The 27,503-nt window shown below is 40.1% G+C and overlaps 1 protein-coding gene across 3 annotated transcripts in view; it reads left to right on the top strand.

Moving 5' to 3' along the window:
• gabrb2b (gamma-aminobutyric acid type A receptor subunit beta2b) overlaps nt 1-27,503 on the top strand; it is a gene marked incomplete at both ends in the record, with an annotated part of 56,157 nt that overhangs the window by 12,532 nt on the left and 16,122 nt on the right. For all 3 annotated transcript variants that reach the window (XM_080040606.1, XM_080040608.1, XM_080040607.1), the window contains 2 exons: nt 14,486-14,706; nt 27,234-27,316. In XM_080040606.1, the coding sequence (XP_079896732.1) occupies nt 14,486-14,706; nt 27,234-27,316 (304 nt within the window). The remainder of the gene's footprint in view (nt 1-14,485; nt 14,707-27,233; nt 27,317-27,503) is intronic.

Here is a 27,503-nt window from a genome sequence, read left to right as displayed (position 1 = left end):
AAGTGTGTCCGTGGTGTGTAGCATGAGAGTGTGTATGTTTGTGTATGTTTGGAGGATGGGTTTGTTTGAAGGTGGCGGTGCTGTTTGGGCTGTGATAGCCATATGGCAACCAACTACATGTTGTCTCCTCCCCAGGGTCTAGCATAGGGGTGTAAACACAGAACTATTATCCATATCTGTATATGTTTATCCAGTTTGTATGACACAATCTACGTATGTTCAATTATGTATTAGGATGTTGCCATTTTTTTAATTATATGTTATACTATATATATATATATATATTATATATATATATATATATATATATATATATATATATATATATATATATATATATATATATATATATATATATATATATATATATATATATATATATATATATATATATATATATGTGTGTGTGTGTGTGTGTGTGTGTGTGTGTGTGTATATATGTGTGTGTGTGTATAGTGATGTTTAACTGGAAGTTGAAATTAAAGCAGGGAGAGAGCTATGACAAAAAATTGTAGCTTAATAGCTCATGGGGCATATTATTAAATCTGAAATACATACATAGGTGGAGTCCTAGAGGATTTTATTTTAAATAGTAAGAAAGACAATTTTTAAAAAACTGCATTTTCTTTTAAAAGAGGTCCTCACTACAGGTTGTACTCTTTCTGTCAGGCTCCAACGATATACGGCATACGGTCATGATGTTGACGTATTGCAGAGACATGTTTCCAAATGTTCGAGTATCAACTTTAAAATTGTGGACATCTCTTTTAATTCCCTTCAGAATATCTGTTTACATCTCGGAAAATCCGCACTTTGAAAAATCATGCAGCTTCGACACAATGTGTTTACTAAGTATGTGTTTCAATATTGCTTGATTATAAAACACAAAGGTTGTCATTGATGTATCGTTCATTCTCCTTTTGTCAGACAACTGTATACAAGTATTAAGCAGTGATTTAATAGTGATTGGATCAATGCTAACTGTCTTGCACAGGCTTATAATAAACTCCGATCTGCTGCATTGAGAGTGTAAATCATAAACGTGTGTCAATGACAACACTTGTTTTATTTGAAAGGCTACAGTGGCAGAACAATAATCAACTATGAGGCAGATTTGGAGGCTTATTAATACTGTAACTGGGTAGATGTACTCAGCCATGTATTAAGAATTCACATGTAGGTAAACATTTTAAATATCCCAGCTTTTACCCTTTTTTACATGGTGGATTTTTTCAAAAAGCTCTATTTCGGTTGGGTTTGATAGTGCCAATGTTGATGAATGCCCAGAACACAAATGGAATGCTGCATTTTGAAAGGACTTCGTATTTTATTTTTATCTTCTATCTTAGATAATATTATGTCTGCTCATCAACGCCCTATAATTGGTTTGGTGGGTCACTTTGGCTCATGTCTGGCGCCAACGCAAATATTTCACAGCGTGTGGAAAGTCGTATTGCCACTTGTCAATGGAGCGCCAGACTACATTCTGTTTGATCACAGCTTTTCAAAATACAAAGAGTTGATAATGGGCAAAACAGGAGAGTTTGGGGGTGTGGATTGGTTTTTCACAGCAGCTGAACTGATAATGGGTTGGCGTCAACAGGGATAATCAAGCAGTTGCCCTTTGGTTCGAATAATACTAATAGACTTCACTTTCTTCAGTCTTCTGCAGTGTTACTTTTATATCACAACAAAACGTTTTTAACAGTATATCTTCAAATGTGCATTACGTACAGTGCTAAATCAGAAGAATAACAAGTCATTTTCTTCACGGTTTCTCCTCAGGGTTTTCTTAGGTTCAAGCTTATTTGATATTAGCTAACTCTGTTTTGATTCCAGAGAGCACGGATAGAAAAATGAAGCCCATAACAAGTGACACTGTTGACTATTGGTTATTCAGGCATGTGTGTGTGTGTGTGTGTGTGTGTGTGTGTGTGTGTGTGTGTGTGTGTGTGTGTGTGTGTGTGTGTTTTGAAATGCTTTCCTTCCAGTTCCTGTAATTTATCCTGCTTGTACATCTCCCAAGCGAGATGCATGGACGATATATACTGTATGTTGATCCTTTCGTATTTGTATATGTACACGTATGCACTTATTATTGCAATACCTGAGACAACACACTTAAGTGTTTTGTTGCCTGTTAAGTGGTACAGCATGCCAGGAACAGGTTGGTCTCATTAAACCTATATTTAATCATTCTCTGTGGAGTACAATATTGTTTGTATGTACCGTGTATAATACAGTGTAGGTAGGTTATGCCTTCAGCACATATGTATCCAGTCTGCTATCCATTAAAACAACATGTATCACAAATACTACAAATTGGACTTTGTTTAGGCTTTCATTTATATTTTTTTTTTCAAAAGTGAAAACAATGCAAGGGAAATTGGGATTATGGATTTTCCCTCTTTTTTCTTTTTTGATGGCAATGAAAGGAAACAACAATATGCATAGTATACATACATGTTGTGTGTACAAATAAGTGTTTGAAAAGCTGGAAAGTGACATTTAAAAAACAGATATTCCACAGTCAGATTTCTTTTCAATAGAATCTTTACAACTAGTCAAATTTAAGGACTAGGGTTTCCCTGGTAAATGTTAAAAATGTCCAGCACTGATACTGATTGTATCACAGTTGTCCCTCTCAGCACATTCAATGTAGCTTTTAAGGCAAGGACACACCAGTCCGACTACCCGAAAATGGAGACTGCCGATTCAGGGAGCTCCAGTCTTCCCGTCGCGGCCGAAAAAGTGCAAAGAACACACCAAACCGACTGCTGACTTTCCGTACGCTCTACGCTTGCACGGGACGTAATGTCTCCATAACAGCAGGCGGCGCTAATCTGTATTGTGGCCCGAAAAAATACGGAAGCCGGAAATGATGGGACGGCTCTCTAGACCATAAACATAGGTTGCGTTCCGAATCGCATACTCTTTCTTTTTTCTATTCTACATACTACATCCGACGATAAAAAGAATCTAGTTAGGATGCAGTAGGCATACTATTGGGACATACTTTACTGTCTTATTTCATCATAACATTGCGCCTTGATCTTGCCTCTTGCTTTTATATCCGTCGCATCCCCGTTTGTTTTCATATGGAGGCTTCGTCGATGTTACGTCACTTCACGTGCGCACTGGATTGTGGGTCAGAATCGCCCAAATAGGATGCACTTGAAATGCATGAAGTAGGACATCCGGGTACTTCTAACCATCCTAAATCTGGCCATAAGAATCGGGACATCCTAAATCTTTTTTCTACATACTATATAGTAGAAAGTATGCGATTCGGAACGCAACCCTAGATAGAAATACGTATTTATATTTATGGACCATAAAGAGCACCATTTTTAGCAGAGAGTGTCGAGCATGGTGTCGAGCAGTCAACAAGGGTTGATGCATGTGAGTACTCGCTGAACGAAACAAACAAACACATTAAAACGATGGCTAGCTGTTGTTAGCTGTTTGTGCTACCCGCCTCACTTCCGGGCTTCACTGATTCGCTAGCCCTCCACAAATCAAATTGCTCCAACTGAAAGACTGCCCGCGGCTCAAAAGAAGCCCGACGACATCTACGACGACCGATTTCACGGCACACACCAAACAGATTCGTGTCCCCGCCCCCTCCTGACTCTAGGACGGCGATTATCGGGCCGGTGTGTCCTGGCCTTTAAAAGCTCTATCTGGAGATTCTACTGATTCAAGACACAGTTTAAAGAAAGCCATTAAATTGAATGTTTTTGTGTCCATTAGTTTCCTCACTTGTAAAAACAAATGTTATTTACTTGTATTGAAGAATAGCTCTATGGCCAGCCAACCATTTTATGTGACTCACAATCAATATTTCATATGGGGTTTCTGGTGTACTGCTGTGGAGATGGATTGAAATACTTTACACAAAACCGTGTGTCTTTTGTTATCCTTGTAAATGATTGTCCCACAAACACAGACGTACACGGACAGGTGTAAAATCACAAACACATATACATGCTGGTGTCCAAACAGTGGACTACCTTACAATGTCAGATTGTAACAACACAGATCATCAAATCAAAACATTTCTCAGGCAGTTTCTTTTCCGTTTCATATAATTTCATAGATTTTCATTCACTTCAAACAAACTCATTTGTCACACACACACACACACACACACACACACACACACAAATAGACACACACAAACACAAATAGACACACACAAGCTGAGACACCAGCTGACACTATCCTAAAGCACCCCTGTGTCTCTTGTAGGTCACTCCAACTGTTAGGAAATATTGCTTCTTCCAGGGTGTCCTTGCTCAAGGAGATACTGTATGCAGGCCATCAAATCTGGAGTTACACACCTCTGTAGATGCACAATGAAAAATACATACACTCAGAGACACACAGACACACATGCAGGAACTACATTTGTGGCTCAGCTATAGGTTGCAAACCGCTTTTTCTCTGCTCACTCACAGTTTCTATACGTGACATCGACCCGCAGAAGTCAATATATTACATTATCTCATTGTTGACCATGTGTAGATTCGGTGAGTGCTTCTGGCTACCCTGTTTGAATAGCAATCAGCTTCTCCCTCCGTTCTCCACACCTCCATAATGTATGAAGTGTGGGACTCCTCTAGAGGATCAGTATATTGTGTGTGTGTGTGTGTGTGTGTGTGTGTGTGTGTGTGTGTGTGTGTGTGTGTGTGTGTGTGTGTGTGTGTGTGTGTGTGTGTGTGTGTGTGTGTGTGTGTGTGTGTGTGTGTGTGTGTGTGTGTGTGTGTGTGTGTGTGTGTGTGTAGGATATGGGCTATTCAAAGGGCAGCTGTCAAGAACTTCAGCAGCACCAGAAAGGCAGAAATGTACCAACTACTACAGAGACAACAACTACAATACAGCACCATGATGACTCTCTCTCACACACACACACACACACACACACACACATACACACACACACACACACACACACACACACACACACACATACAGAAGCATTCAAATTTGTTATACAAACTGTGGATTCATGCCCCCCCACATCCACACAAACACACACACACACACACACACACACACACACACACACACACACACACAAATCTCTTCAAGCAGCAGTAGCAGTAAGTGGGACAAATGACGTGCATGGAAAGAGACTCATTTCTTTCCCCCTCGTCTCTTTGGCCAGCTAACCTTCAACCTAGCGAATGACAGCTGAGATTGAAACCTCTATCATCTTCCCCACAACTGCCTTCCAGTAGGGATTCAAACAGCGCCCTAATAATCTGCGTCCTGTTCTGCCCCCTCTCTTCTCTTCCCCATCAGACCACCCCTCTCCCTCTTCCTCTGACACTCTGTTCTACTCCTCTCCGGGGACAGAAAACAGGGCCTGCAGATGCTCCAATCGACTCTAATAAATTGTATGTAGTCAGTTAAGCTGCACGACTGCCAACTGGCAAAGCTCTGAACCACTGCTTTGGGAGATCTCTGAGAAGGATGGAACAAAAAAAACAAGAAAAAAACAGATTCCTCCCAATTTGATTCACCTTCAGCAGCGTGCTCTCTTGATAGCTTTGTCCAGGCTTGAGTAAATGATGAACGAGCATGGGAAGAAAAAGGGGGGATATATGTAAGAAAGAGAGGGATAAGAGACACTGATAGAAAGACAGATGGCGGCGTGATGGAAAGGAAGGTTAGACAAAGTACAAGTAAACCAACAAAGAGTCTTGGCTATATTGAAATACACCATAGTTGCAAATACATGCATTAAACTAAGAAAATGGTCTGGAGGGAGGAGACATACAAGAAGTGAACTGAGTCTAAGGCAGGGGTGTCAAACTCTGGCCCGCGGGCCAAATCTGGCCCGTTTCAATATTTTATCTGGCCCGCGAACCAATTCGGCAATTCCATTCAATTTGGCCCGCAAAAAAAAAAAAAAAAAAAAAGTTATCATGATTTTTTTTTTTTTTTTTTTTCTCATGTGGAGCCTGTGCCATGTTGGCACGTCGCACACGCTCCCAAACGTTAGGACACTCGCATAGTTTACCACTAGGAATGTCTGCTGAAAGTTCCACAGCTCAGGATTTTAAGCCATGAATTGATGAACTTGCATTGAAGAAAAGATGTCAGTTTTCTAATGGCTGTAAATAGGCCAATCTATGGGGCTAAATAGCATGCTAATATGATGATTGATTGTGTCAACTGTCTAAGGATGAATGCTAACATTATCTGGTTTCTAACTTTTGCCTGAAGTTACAATATAGCTCACTAACTAACGTTAGATAGCCGCTGATAGCCCACCCCTTTTGTTTCCAATGGTGGCTTTGCATTTCATTACCAATGTAAAGTGTCATAAATAGTTAACACTGGTGCTGGGTCATGATTCCTATAAAAAAAATAAAATAAAAAAACGTGATATGTTTTGAATGTGCAGAAAGTTTTGAAAAATCCAAGAGAAAACATATTGTGGCTCAATCCAGGATGCCTGAGAACCTTACTGCATTATAGTCCTTTATAATTGTTTCATCAGGAACCTGAATGTTGTCTTTTCCTTTACAAAAATAAAGACATTTCCACAATAAATTGACGCAGAAAAGGCACAGAAAACCAAAACAGAAAAATCCACCAGAATACAGGAAATTAAGTGTTTGACGCACAAAAATTTCTGGGGGAGCACCCCCATACCCCCCACATATAATTTGTCCCCCAAAATATGTAAACAAAATCTAGCCTATGCCTCGTATGTACGCAGGTTATATACCTAGATATGTTGTTTGAGTTTTGGATTAAAAAGAAGGCATGTCAGTAAGCGACATGTCTGGCCCTTCGTGTGATTATCATGTCGTAATTCGGCCCTTTGTGAAAATGAGTTTGACACCCCTGGTCTAAGGGCTTTGCTCGAAGTAATGTCCTTATGGGAATTCAATCTGGAGACCTCTAAAACACACAAAGGTGCACATGCACGTACGCGCACACACACAAACACACACACACACACACACACACACAGACACGTAGATTGTTGCAACTGAAAACACATTAAACATATTTATTAAATATGTTCATATTCTAAAGCCTGTACAAAACAAAATATGAGGGTTTCAACAATCCAGCAACTATCAGTATATATTTCAATATAAACAAATTCCTTTCATCTTGCAATGAATTTTGACACAATTTCCATTGTGATGCAAACAGGTCAAATGAAAGCCCTGCAGCAGCCCCTTTATGCTTTCCTCTTGCAGATTTACTACATTCAGTGCACACGCTGCTCCAGATACAGACTGTGAATCCTAAGGACTCCAAAGCTCTCCAGAGACTAGGGGGAATAGATGTCACTCAGCTCTGTGGGGATCGGCATGTTTATTATTAGGGCTTCTTTGAAAAATGCTGTGAACTCTATGCCAGGTTCTTCACACGCTGCTGCCAATGGCGAGTCAGGAAATGGAAAGCCATACGTGTTGTTGATGGGCTTTTTAGAGTAAAATGGAGTAGGTGGATGATAGAGCGCCGCACGGACACATGGCAGAGTGATGGAGGGATCAGATTTCATCTCCACTATAGGCCTTTCAGAGATACAGTACCAGGAGAGCAGAGAGCAGCATAGTATACACAGAAAGGGATAGAGGCAGAGGAGGCGGTCTGCGTTAAGATTCAGCCCCACTCTTCAAGGTAAAAATGTACTACAGTAACCAATCAAAGCAACATGCACCTTTTTCATGTTCACCATTCTCCCTCACAGAAAAAGATAAAAAAAAACATTAATTGAAAATCACTTCACAATCGCTATTTTCAATGTCAGTGGCTCACCAAGATATCCAGTCCATCCACATTAACCAATCAATCACGCGCTTGATTGGTCGCTCCTTTATCTCAAGCCAAAATACCTCCTTTTTGGGGAAAATGAGGAGTCCTAAGCTTTATGTTTGCAAGCTTTTTGAAGAGGAGATATTCACATCTGAATAATGTATGGGGGGGGGGGGGCTTTCAGGACCCATCTAGCACCTCAGAGGCTGATCCAACACCTGTCATGTTCTCTAGACGGCTCCCTGGGCTGTGTCTGTTTAGTGGCAATGATCTAAGCCATTCACACTCGCCTCCGATGTGTATTACCGCTTCCCTTTTTTTTTTTTTCTGCTGCTGCATGCAAATAGGCGGTACAGGAATTCCTCTGATTTTGAGACGGAGATGAAGGGGGAATAGGAGCAGCGGGGAAGCTATACGCCAAAGTTGATGAGGGAAAAATGATAGAGGAAATAAAGTACATTAAAGATGGGAAAAATGAATGGATGGGGCAGATGAGGAATGGGATGAAAATAGTGTGTGTGTGTGTGTGTGTGTGTGTGTGTGTGTGTGTGTGTGTGTGTGTGTGTGTGTGTGTGTGTTCGTGTGTGCGTGCGTGTGTGTGTAATTGCATGCATAGGGAGGTCATTGCTTGTGCTGTGATCATAGGCTGGGAGTGAAGAGCTATGCGAATAAAAGCAATTTGCATCACTGCTCCACTGAGCTTTCCCAGTGCCTTTCATTTACCCCCTTTAAAAAAAAACCTTCCTCTTCCCCCCACATCCCTTCCACAAACTCTACCCACCATTCCACATCGCTCAAATGGAAAACTGGCTTCAAGGGTATAGTGGCAAGAATGAGATATATGACCAGTGTTCACTATTTGGACACCCTCATTATGATACCTCTCTCTCTCTTTCCTCCGTCCCTGTAGATTTCAGCCTACATTCTCCTTCCACCACTTGTAATTGTTTTCTTCTAACGATGACCATGAATGCTTTCTCAACGTATATATTTCTTTCAAACCCAGACTATGGTCTTTCCCTTATTTCAAATCTGCAACAAGAGAGGCAACAAGCTGAACACAACTCCTGAACTTGTAATCCACAAATTGCCTGTTTATACATCCATCAGAATCCGAGCGTCATTATCCGCCACACTTGTGACATTTGCCAACGTCTCGTCTGCTGGCTATCATTCTTGTGTTCTGCATGCACTGTGAACATGGGCAATTGCTTATTTATATAGTGAGTTTACCCGCGTTTCAAAAGCCTGCCTTTACACGGACATTGGATGCTAATTCAATGGGGCCTACAGATTCGGGGGATAGTTCTACGTGGGTTTATCACTTTGAGCAACTCCTACATCCACAATATACATTATTATATGATTTTGATCCATCGTCTGAATGTAGAGTATAGCCAAGACAAAATAAGGCCAACATTAGTGCTTTATACTGTTCTCAGTTCAAAAGAAGCCATGTGGTGGTGGGGAGGTTGGGTATGAGATGTAAGGGGTTAGTGCACAGGGCAGAGGAGGATCAGTGGGGTTGAAGAGGTCAGGCAGCTGGAGCAGCTTTTTTGGTGTTTTTGTTTTGATTTCCAATAGTTTTTTTGATCCCCACAAGTTCATACTGTTCGCCGGTGTTCTGTTTGGAAAATGCATCGTAAAGAAGTAGAAGTATTTTGTTTTTGCGATAATACTGAGAAATGAGGCTGAGACAGCTATAGATTATACATATCGGAGGCCAATTTATGGTGAAGGCATGTCCTGACAAGTACAAAGTATGTGCCTTGTTCTCCCTTGGAGCAATGTGAGATGGTTACTTACCAACATTTTTGGCATTCATGATGAGCCACCCTGGCAGTCGAACCATATCAGACTCAAACTGTAATACCCATTGCATGAAATGCCAATATGAGATTCTTTGCACAATTTGGCTGCCTGAAGGGCTGACTGACCAAGCATATTCTGCGGATTTAGAATTGTCTGGAATCTTTGCCTCTGTCTGAGAATTCTGCCCACACATTGAATACGGCTTCGAAATGTGCCCTTTCAGTATTGAAAGTTTGAAACTCAAACTTAAATTGTGCTGTTTGAGTGGTTTTGGGGACATGTCATCTGGATGGGACTAGAGCATGTGTGCTGGGCTTTGAATATTATTTGTTTAACTAGGAAACATAGTCAATACATAGTAAAAAAAACAATAGGTAAATGTGTGTTGCAAAATCTGCATATCAATTATTTTTCCGATGTAAATATCAAGGACAGGCTTATCTTAGACCCCAACTGCTTTTATATCAGATGGGTCACTATGTTTGTGGGTAAATAAAACGTATAAGATGACTCAAGATGAGTTTAAGCAGGTCAATCTACTTATATTTGAATACATCTGGTAAATAATAGTGTCCTTTTGCATTTCACTCAGTTGCTTAGATACTGCACAGTGGTGACGATGCCTATAATAGAACAGCAGTAGAAATAACTGCTTAGTTGAAAGACAAGGGAATAGAAATGATCTTACAGCACCTGTTTGTTTTTTACCCTAATTATATTTATTAAAATGCAACCTAGGCGCAAACATTTTATAAAATGAAAGTAATTGGAATAAAATGTAAAATAACAAAGAGCAGCAACAAAGATAGTGTTTCAGTTTTTTACAAAAAGCCCTTGGGGCGCCCTTAGCTCAGTTGGTAGGGCGTCCCCCCCATGGGCCTCGTCCAGCAGCGGACCCGGGTTCGATTCCAGCCCGCGGTCGTTCTCTGCATGTCACAACCCTCTCTGCCCCATTTCAACTCTGTCTCTACACTATCAATAAAGCATAAAAATGGCAAAAAAAAAATCTTAAAAAAAAAAAGGATATACCCTATCATTTTTATAACAGTGATTAATACCAGTGTGATTGACTAACTGACTTAATTATATTGAATCAATTGTGTGGTTTACAAGTAAAAGTTTGTTAAAAATCTATTCATCAAGAAATATTATAAATGAGGATACATTAACACAGTAGGGAGCACATTGTGGAACTGGGTATTAGTTATTAGTTATAATGGGTCCTCGCATTCTGTTGTAGCTTCAAGTGTGAGAATATAATGATCACTTTGTATTCTCCTCTCTGTGGCAGCTTTGCAGCACAGCCTATTGTGCTCTCATAAATTCAAAATCATTCTCCCTGTATCACTCTCTGTCTCCTTTCCTTCCTCCCTCCATTTCTTACCCGCTCTCTCTTACTCTCTCCAACATAGTTTATATGTACTGATGCTCATTATGACTGTTGTTTTGACAGCCTCCCTTGCACTTACATGCACACCGCCCGCTGCAGTTATTTTGGTGATTTACTTCCTCCTCCTCCTCCTCCCACAGAGAGAGAGAGATAAAGAGATAGTGAGATAGAGAGGGAGAGAGAGAGGACACTATAGCTGCCTTTGAGGTGTGCTTTATCTCTACAGTAAACTAGCCACCGTCACAGAGCCCGTCCCCACAAAGCAAACCACAAGTAGATCGCCCTGCACAAGTGGGCTCCTGGGGACGACAATGGAAACATTCACTCAGGTTAATAATTATGCCCCATGCACAAAGCACCTTCTCACTCCACTAGAGCTGTCAGTTTTTTTATTCATGTTACACACTGACTTAAGAGTACTTAAGAATCAAAAGGTGGTGGGGGAGTATTGTGGATTGTGCAAATGCCAGAATCGCCAATGGCTTGGATCTTGTATGCTTACTGTGAGTGCTAGGGCTGCAGGTGTTGTGTAATATCTGCAAGATTGTGACTCTTCTTCTATTTCCCTTGCTGTAACATAGAGCAAAAGAAATGATGCATGTTGTCTTCCTTCTATTCAGCCCCAACTGTGATCCCTGAAGCACAACAGAAAAAAGACGGACATATACAGTATAAAGCATATGTGTCTATGTGGACCCACATTCTCAAACTGCATTGATGCACACAGGCAGGGGTTTTTCATGAATTGTTCCACGATGTATTTGCAACAGAAAGGATGTACTGTTACAGACTGCAGATTTTTAGTGGCCACATTTCAAACAAGACAGGAAGAGATACTGTGTGTGTGTGTGTGTGTGTGTGTGTGTGTGTGTGTGTGTGTGTGTGTGTGTGTGTGTGTGTGTGTGTGTGTGTGTGTGTGTGTGTGTGCCTGCCCGCAAGAAAGAGGGACGCCTCCCTGTCCCTGATGTTTCATACATCAGAGAAAACCCTTCCTGTTTGATGGTGTGTATTGATCAATGCAGCAGCGATACAGTAGTTTAGGAGGGCTACATGGGAACAAACATATTCAGTCACATGTGCTTTGGTGCACACAAAGCCAGAAAAGAGCGCGGTTTGAGCTGTTGTATAATGATCAATCAGGGATGGAAGTGTTGGAAAGGCATTACATGTGCCAAAGGATCTGTTGCTGCAATTATGAAGCAGACCAGATATAAAGAATCTCAGATGATTTGCTGTTTTTTAAATTATATATGAGTCTAAAAAAACTGTGTTTGTTAAGCTATTTACATATTTTCATGCTGTAACAAAGTGTCTATTTTTTTTGTGGGAATCCAACATCTTAGTAAGCCTCCACATACTACCCTTTGAAATGTTTCTTTCAAACGAACATAAACAAGGCATTCCTGCATTGCTTTCACAATTGTATAAAAAAAAGGCTTTCAAAATGGAAGTTTTCACTCAAATCATTATTTTCAAATTCCAAGTCCAATTATAGCGCTGAACGCTATAGGATTTCCCCCTATAAACTATTTCTGTGTTTTCAGAAACTTCCACTCTCAAACTCGTGGTTGTCAGCATCCCAAGCCAAATAAGGCACAAACAAAAACAACTTGACAAAACCTATTAAAGTCAGACAAGGACTTTACTGAGAAAGGCTGCCCCGGTTTCGCTCACTGCATCTAGTCAATATCCGAGGCCCCCAGTTCCCAAGGTGCTGTAGAATGTCAGATCTGTAGCCGACGGGCATATTCAAAAATGCATGTTCAGCCTATTTGCCAAGAAGTGGATGTGCCAGTCATGAAAAAAAAAGTTCCCTACGACAGCAAGTTTATTTAACTTAGTTTTCAATGGATGATTTGTGAGCTCCATGTGCATATCACTGCCGGGTTGATTGTTTTATCTTGTCCTAGATTTACCGTCAGGGAATTTCAGTTTATAAATGATTCAATTTCTGTGTTTGTTTCAGGTTTTGTATATGCCAGCATAACAATAGAAAATGCATCCTTGCATATATAGTCCAACCCGGAATTGAATCACAATCAGTAGTCGGAATGCTTTGAATTTTAGAATTGTAATATCACAATACATTGACCTGACTTGTACTGTATATCAGGTTTTAGTTTTCGAATCCATGCATTGATTTAGTGTTTCTCACCAAACACGTTATGTGAAATCTGGAGGTCTAACAAATGCATTCTTTTTCCTCTGGACAAATGTAATGAAAATCGTTTTTGAACATCTTAAAACATGCATTGTTAACATGAATGTTTGTGAGTTTGCCGTCAAACACAATCGTACTTTACCTGGCACATACCACCAACTTACTGAGCAGAATTGCTTGAATTCCTAGCAATAATGTCTCTACATCACATGCTTGTGACATTGTGCACATGCTCGGGAAGCAAAGACACAAACAACTACTTACCATTAAAACATGTCTCTATATCATCATAGCGAGTGGTCAAAAACACCTGGTAGATCAAAGTGTCCACATACACTGCTGCACAGATGAACCTTTTCATCATCAAATCCATACATTTAGGTAATCTGTAACATTGTGGAAAGAGTGTTGATTCAGTGTGTACACTGTAGGCCTATACATTTCTTATTTATTTTCAAAGAAACATGCATAGTTTGTCCAAATTACTTTGAAGCCTGGGTCTGCTATGTAAAGCAGACATCTATATCTCCCTCAAAGGCTTCATGCTGTCAGTGCACGACTTGATTTAAAGGGACGGTTTTATCCTTGTGGGTCTGGGAAAACAAACCTACGGAAAATGGGTGAATATGTAATGCCAGTACACAACATAGCGAGCGCATTTCACGAACAGTGCTTGATCCCAGAAAGACAGCAAATGTCAAAGCAAATGGAGCACTACGAAAAGCTTTAGTTAAACAGATGAGGTTGAGGTTGCTTGGAGGTTATTTTTCATTTTGTCTGGAATATGTAGACTCTTCTGCTTTCTTTCTCTCATCCCTGTGTGTACTCGCTGTATGTGTTACAAGCAAACACACATAATAATTCAACCACACACATATTTTATCATATATTAGCAGACCCAAACTGACACACACTCACACACCAAACCCTAACCATCTGTCTCTCTGTCTTCCCCTCCTCTCGCTGACACATACACATACACTCTTTCACATTGTCTGTTTAAACCTCCTGTCTCTGTAAAAAGACAGAATTCCCCATTGCTTTGTACTGAGAGTTTTTCTGGCCTGCACATTTTATGTTCCGTTTGCTTTTAAGTGAACGTCATCCAATATTAAAGCCTGCCTTGGTCTGGTCTAAAATTGCAGTAAAACTGTTGTAAAATAGTAGCCTTTTGGAAGTAACCCTCTCTTCTCTCCACCTCTTCTCTGTTTCATTATTTCCTCTTTCCTCTTCCTTCTCCTACCCCCCTTTCAATCTCTTTCTTCCTTTTCTCTTCTTCTCTCTCTCTCTCTTTCTCTCTCTCTCTCTCTCTCTCCCTATCTCCGTACTTCCAGGACTACACATTGACGATGTACTTCCAGCAGGCCTGGCGAGACAAGCGGCTGTCCTACACGGAGATCCCCCTCAACCTGACCTTAGATAACCGGGTGGCTGACCAGCTCTGGGTGCCCGACACCTACTTCCTCAACGACAAGAAATCGTTTGTCCACGGTGTCACGGTGAAAAACAGAATGATTCGACTGCACCCGGATGGCACCGTTCTGTACGGGCTAAGGTGAGATTCCAATCTGGTAATACACAAAAAGACCAAGAGGTTACATGTTTAAATAAACTAAAAGAAACACAATTGCCCCCACAACCTGGATACGTACAGCATTGGGATAATGATAGACTATTCGCTGGGCAGCTTTTTAAATGTTCACTTTGAGTTGTTGTCTAAATGGTTCTTAAACGTAATCTTTTGTCAACGTATTTGTCAACTTCTAGCAACTTTATTATAAGAATGAGTCAATGGATACAGCATTGGACTCAGTGATAAGCTCATTAAAACCAGATGAAGAAAACTACTGATGAGAGCTGCGTTATTGCCCCCTGAGCAAAAATTACAAATGACCTACTTGTGTCCTCATTTACGGGACATGTGCAAATCACCAATTTGAGGCTTCTGTATTACTTAATACAACTATTTTGCAAAGTCACTGCATACATTAACATAACCTCCAAACGTGTAAAAAGAAAATCCGTACTTCTCCATTCAAGTGCCAACAAAACACTGTCAGTTCTTGGTTCCATTTTCATTTTGGTAACCTGTTTTTTTTGCTCAGCTTTCTGGCTTAATATTCAATCATATGTGGATGATGGCACATCCCTACAGAGGCTTAGAGGACCTTTCTGATATTTCTTTAAAGATGGAATCCTTTCAAAAACAAAAAGCTTTTGACAATGCATTCAAGCACTGTGCAGTAGACAATTGTGATTTATATGCACTTTGAGTGAAACCTTGTAAGATGATTGACCCATCCATTCTGCTCATGCGTTGTACCAAATATCAATTTAAGAGCAGATGGTTGTAAATCTACTCAAACTCAGAGTGATGGATGATTTCCTCAGACAATGACAGCCTTCAACACCTTCAAAGCTATAATGACTGCAGTGCTTCATTTACAAAACATGAGGGCGTTTTTTTTTTTTCTTCGAGGAGGAGGAAACTTAACTTGATAATATGAGTATTTCCCCAAGCTGAGGCTTTTGAGTGTTTGATGTGTTATTATGACATATCCCATCTGTTTTCCAGTTGCAGAAAAAAAAACCCTATTGCACACTATAAATTGATTGACCCACTCCACTGGGTTTCAACCTTTCCAAGTTAACATGATTACACCGCACTTTTCACAACTCACTGATGACTCATCAGTTCATTTTGCAAATAGGCCTCAGATGGCCAAACTCTATAAAAAGTTATTGAAAACCATAACATCTTAATGGCCATCGTGGCAGCACATTGGCACAGCTGTGGGATAGTCGAATTAAATAGAGACACAATGAGACCAAGGAGAGAGACAGGTGCTAAGGGAGGGCATGAGGAAATAAATCTTGTCAATATTGCTCTGTTTGGTCTTCTTCATCACCGCTGTCTGTCTTGGTTACTCACCCACTGACCTGTGACAGTGTTCAGCGTGGTGCAATTTGTTTAGTTTTCTCACAGTATAGGTTTCATTAATGTCTCTTTTTACTGTTTCCATGTCAACCAAAGAAACAACTATTTCAGATAAAGGGCAAATTGTCTGTAGATAATGGGGTTTCTGTTGTAGTTTCAGAAAGAGCAAGGGGGAAGGGAAGAACAATCATCTTTAGAGACTGAGAAAAGAAGGATATAAAGAGATAGACAAGTGTGGAAGAGAGAAAAAAATAAGTGAAAAAGAGAACCCCACAGTCAACTGTGAACATTCCTGTTTCCTTAACTTAACATTCACAGTCACATTTAATGAATGATTTTCTTGAATCATGTATTAAAGCCTTGAGTAAAAGAAAAGTAACTGTCAGGATGATACCGAAAACATTCCTAAATGAACCACCTTAAGGACTTTCTTTTACACAAAATGTAGATCCTTAGGTTAAGGATTATCTGCAACGGACCCCATCGTGACTGCGTTGTCCAATTATGCCAAAGCATGCATGAGCGCAAAGTGAAATAGAATCAGATTCTTTTAGAATATTTTTTTCATGCTTACTGGTACATTTGATTGCCTTCAGATTAGATCATGAATCTCCCGGGGAGAAATCAAATCATTCCTATCAAATTTACTGCGGGTTCACAAACATAACCATTCTTCCTGGAATAAAGCTGGGTTCAATCTAATTTGCAGTCACTTGAAATAATGAAAAAGCAACGCATCATATGCTCCTTACACCCGCTAAACACAGCAGGAAGCGAAATGCTTGATTGGTTTTGAAATTGTTTGATGGTGGTGTTTTTGGAATCTTTGGAGGTTTGCTGCAGTGTGGGAAATAAATTAAACTGTGACATCCTGGACATACTGTATCCTAGATACGGTCCCCTGGTATATCAATCTAACGTCTATTAGTAATAGAAACTTCTGCTATTCATTTAATCAGACTGGCGCTTCCCTTTTTGAGTTCGAGCAAATGTCTTCACTCCCTTGAACATCAAACGTGAACACCATAATATAAAATAAAGCTAGAGGGGCACCAGATTTTGAGGGTCAGATTACTAATAATAGAACTGAAATATTACAAATCCTCGCTCTGTCCAGTCATTTGAGCCAAAACCGTTTCAGTATCAACCCCACGTTTAATCCAAAATGCAATGGAAGTATCCATAATCACTTGGAATACGCTTTTTGCACATGTTTCCATGCACTGCAGAAGTCATGGCACAATGTCAGTGCAAATTTCGAATGAAGTTGGATTAGATCGAAACTTGGAAACTAAATCCATCACCCTTGACTCTCAATATCATTTCAGCAGGATGAACAGATTGCTACAAATCCTAAATTGGTTCATGGGATCTTGAGCATGTTAATGAATGCACACAAGTCCAGCTGCACATGCAGACCGAGCACATTACTGTTCACTGAACTCCACGCCTAATACAAATTATGCAGTTATTTAATTCATTATGCCAATAAAGGTGATTAGACTACATGAAAGTTTAATGGGTCTTGAGATAAAAAAAAATAGGTAATTGCAGAGGCCAGTAGTAAAACCCATCAAAAATCGAATTAGAATAATACTTGGGGTTTTACAGATTATAATTCCTTAACCCTGAGACAACAAGGATACATGTTTCAATATATACAGTATCTCACAAAAGTGAGTACACCCCTAACATTTCTTCAAATATTTCATTATATCTTTCCATGCGACAACACTGAATAAATGACACTTTGATACAATGTCAAGTAGTCAGTGTACAGCTTGTATAACAGTGTAAATTTACTGTCCCCTCAAAATAACTCGACACACAGCCATTAATGTCTAAACTGCTGGCAACAAAAGTGAGTACACCCCTAAGAAAAAATTTCCAAATTGGGCCCAAAGTGTCAATATTTTGTTTTGCCATCATTATTTTCTAGCACTGCCTTAACCCTCTTGGGCATGGAGTTCACCAGAGCTTCACAGGTTGCAACTGGAACCCTCTTCTACCCATTCATGACGACATCAAGGAGCTGGTGGATATTAGAGTCCTTGCGCTCCTCCATCTCCCGTTTTAGGATGCCCCAAAGATGCTCAATAGGGTTTAAGACTGGAGACATGCTTGGCCAGTCCATAACCTTTACCCTCAGCTTCTTTAGCAAGCCAGTGGTCGTTCGGAGGGGTGTTTGGGGTCGTTATCATGTTGCAGTACTGCCCTGCGGCCCAGTTTATGAAGGGAGGGGATCATGCTCTGGTTCAGTATGTCACAGTACATGTTAGAATTCAATGAACTGTAGATCCCCAGTGCTGGCAGCACTCATGCAGCCCCAGACCATGACACTCCAACCACCATGCTTGACTCTAGGCAAGACACACTTGTCTTTGTACTCCTCACCTGGTTGCCGCTCCACACTCTTAACACCATCTGAACCAAATAAATGTATTTTGGTCTCATCAGACCACAGGACATGGTTGCAGTAATCCATGTCCGTAGTCTGTTTGTCTTCAGCAAACTTTTTGTGGGGTTTCTTGTGCATCATCTTTAGAATAGGCTTCCTTCTGGGATGACAGCCATGCAGACCAGTATGATGCAGAGTGCGGCGTATGGTCTGAGCATTGACAGGTTGACCCCCCACCCCTTCAAGCCCTTCAGCAATGCTGGCAGCACTCATACGTCTATTTTCCAAAGCCAACCTCTGTGTACGACGCTGACCATGTGCACTCAACCTTCGTAAACTGGGCCGCAGGGTGGTATTGCAACATGATAACGACCCCAAACACACCTCCAAGATGACCAGTGGCTTGCTAAAAAAGCTGAGGGTAAAGGTTATGGCCTGGCCAAGCATGTCTCCAGACCTAAACCCTATTGAGCATCTTTGGGGTATCCTCAAACGGAAGGTGGAGGAGCGCAAGGTCTTTAATATCCACCAGCTCTGTGATGCTGTCATAAATGGGTGGAAGAGGGTTCAAGTTGCAACCTGTGAAGCTCTAGTGAACTACATGCCCAAGAGGGTTAAGGCAGTGCTGGAAAATAATGGTGGCCACACAAAATATTTACACTTTGGGCCCAATTTGTACATTTTTTCTAAGGGGTGTACTCACTTTTGTTGTCAGCAGTTTAGACATTAATGGCTGTGTGTCGAGTTATTTTGAGGGGACAGTAAATTTACACTGTTATACAAGCTGTACACTGACTACTTGACATTGTATCAAAGTGTAATTTATTCAGTGTTGTCCCATGGAAAGATATAAAGAAAAATGTGAAGAAATGTGAGGGGTGTACTCACTTTAGTGAGATACTGTATATATAAATATAATTAACCCTATAGGACAAAGTTACTACTTTCGTCAGGATTAGCTTCATATAAAGAATATAGACATGAGCTCGGCCCAAGGTTTAAAAATACACCTACCAACACCTCACTTATAAACAAAGCTGTGCATCATTTGTTTAGCCCAGACATAAATAGAAATGTAGAAAACAGCACATTTGTGGTTTTACGAGGCGTTGTGTTCCGGAACTATTTCCAGGCGAACAGCCAGGAGTAGTGACTTCTGATGGATAGACTGTTATTCATCTATAAATAGTTACAGCATGTACATCCTCAAACAAGTGAAGCCTGAGTGCTCTGAGTAAGCTATGTGGAAAACAAATGTATAATGTGATGAGCCTGCAGGACAATATATTTTACCACTTTCTGTAAAAGTTAAGCTCAATCCAAACGAGTAATTAAATGAGTTCTGACTCAGAATTGACAAACAGCAATGATCTCATACTCGACCCTTCTGAAAATGAATTCACAAATGAAAAAAAATCACGTCACATAATAGTGTTCATGATCAGACATGATGTAACAATTTTTAGCCCATCTTGACAAAATTCGGAATTGTTGTGGCGAGAATGATACAAGGACGTTGATATGTGTGTCCATTCAACCTATTATTCTGTCCAAGCAATATGTGCGTCACGGTCAAAAGTTCATTCGTCTCAGAAATACAATATTCATACTTTAATAAGAAGATAATGGCAACATTATCTGTATACACAGACAGTGAGATGCATCATTGTTGAAAAGGAGAATCTTCCCATTGAGGCCCTTTGTTCAAAATGTAATTGGATGTAGCGCGTCATAGATAGAGATAATAATAGAAAAAGCCACAGACAGAGAATGTATAAACAGTCAATGACTATTCACACACACACACACACACACACACACACACACACACACACACACACACACACACACACAATGTAGTTGCCATTGAGATGCCAATTCATCCAAGTTATTCATTATGGAGGCTAAAAAACAACCAGCACCAACCCTTTTTCATTGGCTGCATTCATTTGCACACATCTGTTGACAGTAGGCTAGTGTTTTTTTTTTCCTTTTTTTTCCATTTATGAAACCCACATTGATATTCAAAACTAAATCCACCTTTTCAAGGGCATTGCCAGTGAAAATAAAAAAGAACAGGGAAGCAAATAGCAGAATTTGAATCCAATAACTGTAATGACACAAAAGCAAACAATACCAAACAAGAAATCTGCCTCTGTCTGAGACAGAAAAATAGTTCTAGAAGTGTATAGCATACACTAATAATATATGTTATTAAATAATCAGTATATGGTTGACGTAAACTTTCACAGTAAATGACAAACATAATATTTTGCCTTTTGACATTAAAAATACTTTTTTTGTTGAATGTGTAATTAGTGTTACAGCAGCCTACTGATTTGGTTGTGTGGGCATCCTAATGCCTATTTCTTCTTGCTAGGGTGTAGGTGGGAACCAGATGGCTGCGGGGGATGAGTATTCTCTGAATGCTGTCATTATCTTAAATATAAAATGATGAATCTCTGGCACGCAGCACATTTTCTGTCTCTGAAGCAACTTTTCGAACTGTACAGGCAATGGAATGGAGATATCAAGCTCCTTCATGAAAGTTAAAGTGACTGTATTCAGTCAGTGTACGTCAAATATGAACACACATCCCCGCACATCCCCAGGCACCAGCAGCTACCCCACACATTCTCGCGTAACCACAAGCATCACCTTTATCAGTGCGGTGCCAAATAATGTATTTCCGTCAAATAAAAAGGTATTTCAGCAATCAAAAGGGACTGTGTGGGCTCTAATCTGTCCCACATAACCCCTCGTGAATGTTATCAAGTCATTCTGGGGAAGAAATAACCTTTCAGAATAAGACTTGGACTGGGATGAAATAAATCAACATGCTGGTAAAAATCATGAGGAGGATTGCAAATTTGATCATTTCTTAATTTAATACAGTAGCCAACCATAAATAATTCATTTACAACCACAGCCGTTCCAAAATATTCCTAAGTCTAATAGATGCCTTAATCACGTAAATGTCATGCCTGATCACGCTATGAACAGCCAAAGCGATTGTGATTATTAGGTTACGAGAAAGAAATGTTAAAGTTTTACAACATTTCATTGCTATTACAACTGACATACAGTAATGTACAATATATGATCATTTTAAGACGTTTTGATCCTGATAAAAGCAGCTGTAGTGTGGAGGAGCACCAAGAAATGCCATTGTTTTTTTTGTTTTGTTTTTTTACATCAGTAGTGCAGCTTTGGTAAATATACTTAGTTACATTGAGAATGTATGTTCTGAGTACGTGACCAAAAGTCTACACATTTACTTGGGCTGAATCCCAGTGACTGCTGGAAACCCTTAAGGCTGCTTGGCCCTGAAATTACCTCACAAGTTTCAGTCTGGTAAATGTGGACGGCCACTGCAGGTGATGCAACATATGGGGCTCAGTCGGTGCAGACAGGGTTGGCAATGTCCTCAGGCAGTAACCGAGGCACCGAGGACCAAACTAAGACTGAGTGAGAATATGTGGCTGCGCATCATTTAATGGATGGGAAAAGTGAGAAGGTATGTCAGGGCACATGGGCTGCAAACACAATCGGGCACTTACACACAGTCACACACGCATCTGGAGTGACAGCGACATGACAAACAGAATATGCACAGGTGTCCAGAAGATGCACACGCGAGCCGCACGCAAACACGCTTAACCGTTTCACCTTTCACCCACACAGTCCTTTGAAAGACTCCCTGCCAGAGAGGCTCTTGCTCTGCAGTTCTACACCGCTGACTCCATCTTGACACAGAGATCAGAAAGTAACCGGCAATTTGCTCCTTGGTTAAACACTTGGAAGCCACAGAGCCCCATCACCAGCAGCAAATCCATCAGAGAGAAATGAACGCTGACAAAGACAGGGGACAAAGAAAGAAAGAAAGGGATACTACAACTAAACCTCTTAGGCTCCAACAACCTTCCCATCGCACTCTGGGGGTTGGAAAACCCCTGAGGTGTGCAATATGAATATGTATATCTGTTATGATTGTCCCCCTCACCTGACCTCCTCTGTCCTCTTTTTGGCATTTCACTCATGTGATCTCTTTAGCTTTGCTGCCCTCCCTTATATTCATTTTATGAGAGCCACAAACCATCATACCTAAACAACACACTAGACTGTTTGCCATCCAACATATTAAAACCGTAAAATCGTCTTACAATTCTGGTCAAAGTTTAAAACCATGGTGACTGTTGGTAGGAGAAGGTACAGTATATGACGCATTGTACTTAATGTAAAGGTCAACTGTTTGAACAGCCAGTGGACAATCATTATTTGACTGCACATGTTTTCTTTCTATGAAAACATTTATTTTATTTTATTTCATCTATGCATTTTAATGAGCAATATCATTATTGTTTCCCTGTTAGGAGCCTTAATGGCCAAAGTAACGCCAGCCAAGTAAATGATCAGCAACAATTAAAACAGCATTCGTCCAATCATATTGCAACACACCTCCCTTTACATACATTATGAAAGCGTTTTTATATCATACCATATACCATTTCAATTGACAATCTCTGTCAAAAATTACAATATAGTTCTATATATACCTCATATCTATAATTTGTCGTTCACATCCTCACAATGCAAACACAGTTGACTCGTTTTCAGGTTAAATGTGTTGTTTACCTACACATATAATTGCAAGTATACGCCTCACTGCGTAGCCTATATATTTGTGAAGGAGGCTGACAGGGGGACAAGGGAAGAAGATAACATAACATTTTCTTTGGTGACTTACAGTTCTGAGAGTAAAACCAAACCAAAATACCCTTTTGATTTTTGCTTGGTTTTAGTTTGACCTCAAAATGACTATAATATACCACTCTGGAGGGATTTGAAGTGAATAGGTGTGGTCCCGCCTGTTCACCATATGGTGCCTGCGGTGAGCTCCGTTGCTTAGATACAGGCACACATGATTTACTGACTGAATTGGAAGCCTCTCTACTGAAAAATGACCATGGCAGCTTTGTGAAAGTCTAGCTGCATCATGGTTTCGAGAGCTTGCTCACAAATAACATCACATGTTTTTTTGTGTTGTTTACCAACATGCAATTGCATGGCTTGGATTTTCAGAAAATACTGAGATTATATGATGCAAAAAGTTTGTTGTGGCAGTGGTTGTTGCTCTGAATAATGGAACAGTGAAGGAGAGAGAGAGAGAGCCAATAGAGTAGAGAGAGATAGAGAGAGAGAGAGAGAGAGAGAGAGAGAGAGACACGCAGACACACAGGGATGATTATCTCTGCTGTGTAACACAGAGGATTGGACTCAAGATGAGCCTCTCTGGCACAAATGTATCTATGTTGTCAGGTGTGCCTAGACGATTACCCACCATGCTGTGCGGCGCTGTGGCAACTCCCTCAGTGGGAGTCAAGTTCTCACACAAGACCTGAGTCCAGGAAAGAATGGCAACCTATTAGTCACGGCCGCGTCCTTATGTTCCCTTCAGAAAATCTGTTGGGCAACATTACCTTATCTTTTGACTCATGGTTGGCTCCGGTTGTTATCCCTTAGTATCCATTCCTGTCTATTTGTTTTAATAGTGATTGGAAGTCATGCTGTTATGCTGATGTATATACAGAAAATATAATTGGGGCAGTAAAGCAGAAGGCCATAGCTCCCTGGTCAATGCTTGTTTTAGCTATTAAACAAGCACTTCACCATTCTAGACCAATTATTTTTATATTGTAGGTTATGTTTATGAGACATTATCATATAATCCAGATTTAAACTGTGTGCAATAGTCGAACGAAATGGAACAATTATTTCTATCAACAAGTTTGCCGTGTGAATAAGAGGGATTTCGGCTCATTTGGCTACTGCTCAAATAGACATAAAATCAAAGTTTGAAGTCAAATCGAAATAAATACTTAGTAAAAAAAATCAAAAGCTAGTTTCTGCATTTCTAAAGACCTAAGAACATTCCCATTTCCTTCCATTACTGACTGCAAAGAAATGTAGTTTACAATAGCGCGGTTAATGACTTGTCTTGATGTCCACACTGGATTCTGCCTTAGGGAAGGTCAAACAGCCGAGGCATACGTGTCAGTGTTATGCTCTGCTATCATGTTTGCCTCAAAGCTCTTGTATTTGTCTACACAATCACCCTCGGGGCCACTCCACTTGGAATGAAGACAATAATCTACAGTCTCATTGGTCTTTTTTCTGAACATGTTCCAACTGCTTTGAGGTTTTCCATCCAGGATTTCGACAACACCACAGCACTGAGACTGCTCTGGTTAAGGTCCTCAATGACATACACTTAAACACAGACAGTGGCAAAAGTTCTGTCTTAGTTTTACTGGATCTCAGTGCTGCTTTTGACACAGTTGACCACAACATATTATTAGATCGACTAGCAAACTGGGTTGGACTTTCTGGAACTGTACTAAACTGGTTTGAATCCTACTTAAAGGACAGAGACAACTATGTGTCAATATGCAATTTCACATCTGAGCGGACACATATTGAATGTGGGGTCCCACAAGGTTCCATTCTTTGGCCTCTTCTGTTTAACATCTACATGCTCCCACTAGCTCAGATTATGAATAAGAACAAATTATGCTACCATAATTATGCAGACGACACACACATTTACATAACCATATCACCAGGAGACTACAGTCCGATACAAGCACTGAGTAAGTGCATTGAACAAATCAATGATTGGATGTGCCAACATTTGCATCAATTAAACAACGACAAAACTGAAGTAATTGTCTTTGGTGCCAAAGATGAACAATTAAAAGTTAGTGCACAGCTTACATCTGTTATGTTAGAAACCACACACCAAGCCAAAAATGTTGGTGTTGTCATAGACTCCGACTTGAATTTCAAGAAACACATTATATCAATTAATAAGTCAGCCTACTACCACCTTAGAAACATATCAAGAATTAAAGGGCTTATGTCTTAGCAAGATTTAGAAAAACTTGTCCATGCATTTATCTTTAGTAGACTTGACTACTGTAACAGTGTCCTTGCAGGCCTTCCAAACAAATCTATCAGACAGCTTCAGCTAATTCAGAACGCTGCTGCTCGAGTCTTCACTAGGACCAAAAAAGTGGATCACATTGACGACTTTGATGATTTTTCTGTTTCCATTTTAACCTGTAATTTTTATTTTATTTAAATGTTCTACTTCTATTAATTAACTTTTAAATGTTTTATTTATATTCACTCACTTTTCTAATGTGTTGTATGTATTTTAATCTTGCCCCTGTAAAGCACTTTGAATGGCCTTGTGTCTGAATTGTGCTATATAAATACACTTGCCTTGCCTTGCCTTGCCTTGCCTTGCAATTGATCCAGAGTGTGTTTATTTGCAGGTCTTTGAAGATTGAGTCTAGATACAATTTCAGTCTTTTGTAGCATATTATGAATTGCATTTGTCATTTAAAGTACTTATGCATATGGTATGTGCTAACTGAATGCTAACTCTGAGACCCTCCGTTAATGAACAGTGTCGGGATGAAAAATATGCCAGTGTATTAAAGGCCTATTCCATTGATCCAATGTTAAACACACCCACACCAAAACAACTCCCTTGATGTGCGGAATGTTCAAAGAGGAACATTTAAAGTGTTATTTATGTGTGCGATAACATAATGTATTCTCTGAATGCTACAGTCATTGTTTAATTGTATTGGTGTCTAGAGACGCAGAAGGGAGATAATTCCATTAGCTCATAGATCAACGCCTCACATCTTACATTTTCTCTGTCCTTGTGAAGTTGTGGCATCACCTCATATAGTGTTCCATCTCAAACAACACTTGGAGGGTAAATGACTTCAAAAATGAAAAGCGCTTTTCTAAATGGTAACAAAGAGGAAAAAAGAAACTCCCACCATCTCTTTTATCCTTGTTTGTTCCTACAACTTCACCCACTCAACAACAATGTTCACAAAGCAAAGCCCTGTCAGTCAAACCAACAGAGGGAGCGATGGACAGCTGTTCCAAAACTACACTCCAGTGCTTCACACACACTAAACAGAGCTTTGCATCGCCATATTGCCCTACATATGTTTTGTAACAGCTATGGAAACAGACCTAACTCTGCAATGTGAAATATGTATTCTTCTTTTTCATGATAATATGACATGCAGCAGTCAGAGTAAAAACACTGCCAGGGTTATATCTGGCCTTTGGTTGCCACCAATGTCCCACAGAATATGATCCATGCAGTGACTCACATCCCAGGTGGGGCCTTGACACAGGATTATCCCAACAATGCTAAAACTGGGACATAAGGATTAGTTAAGGCACTGTGATCACCAATGGAGCTCCCGCCACTGCTGCTACCCCAACCAAACCCCTCAAAGGCTCCTGAATTTAACTAAATAGAGTCTTCTTTAGTTGCTAATTACTGGTTCCCTTTCAGCATTCTGGGGGGTATAATTATGTGAACTTTGGCGAATGAAGTTAAACTGTACGGACATTTTGCTAAAAACATGTATACATTTCAATCCATAATGCTGGGAAGTGAAAACAATCTTACCTAACTTTCACCCTTATCCAAAGGGTAAAACGGAGACCATGGGGCATTGAGCACTGATGCCGGTCCCATGGTAGATTTATGACAGCTGTCACAAACCAAAGTTAGCCAAAAGTCAGTTTCTACACATAGGAGCTTCAACGTTTGGTCTTAGATATCTTTATTGCAGAATAACAATTCTGTATAATCGTAGTAAAATTGTTATTCTCAATTGAACATATCATCTTTGTCATTTGTTTTCAGGATAACAACCACCGCTGCTTGTATGATGGACCTGAGAAGGTATCCACTGGATGAGCAAAACTGCACACTGGAGATAGAAAGTTGTGAGTATTTTCTTCCTGCACTCATTAATTGTTCTCTTCTGTCATTTATTGATATTTTGTTTCTTGTCAGTGCTATAAATCTCTACCCTGCCAGAACTATCAGTACCCTGTAAACCAGTATATACTCTCCATTGTTAGGGCAGAGCTGTCAGGAACTGTGTGTGACTGGGACAAACACTGGGTCCTA

This window comes from Ammodytes marinus, assembly GCF_949987685.1.
Source record: "Ammodytes marinus genome assembly, chromosome: 14".
NCBI classification, from domain to species: Eukaryota; Metazoa; Chordata; class Actinopteri; order Uranoscopiformes; family Ammodytidae; genus Ammodytes; species Ammodytes marinus.
This window is presented reverse-complemented; position numbering and strand designations above follow the sequence as displayed.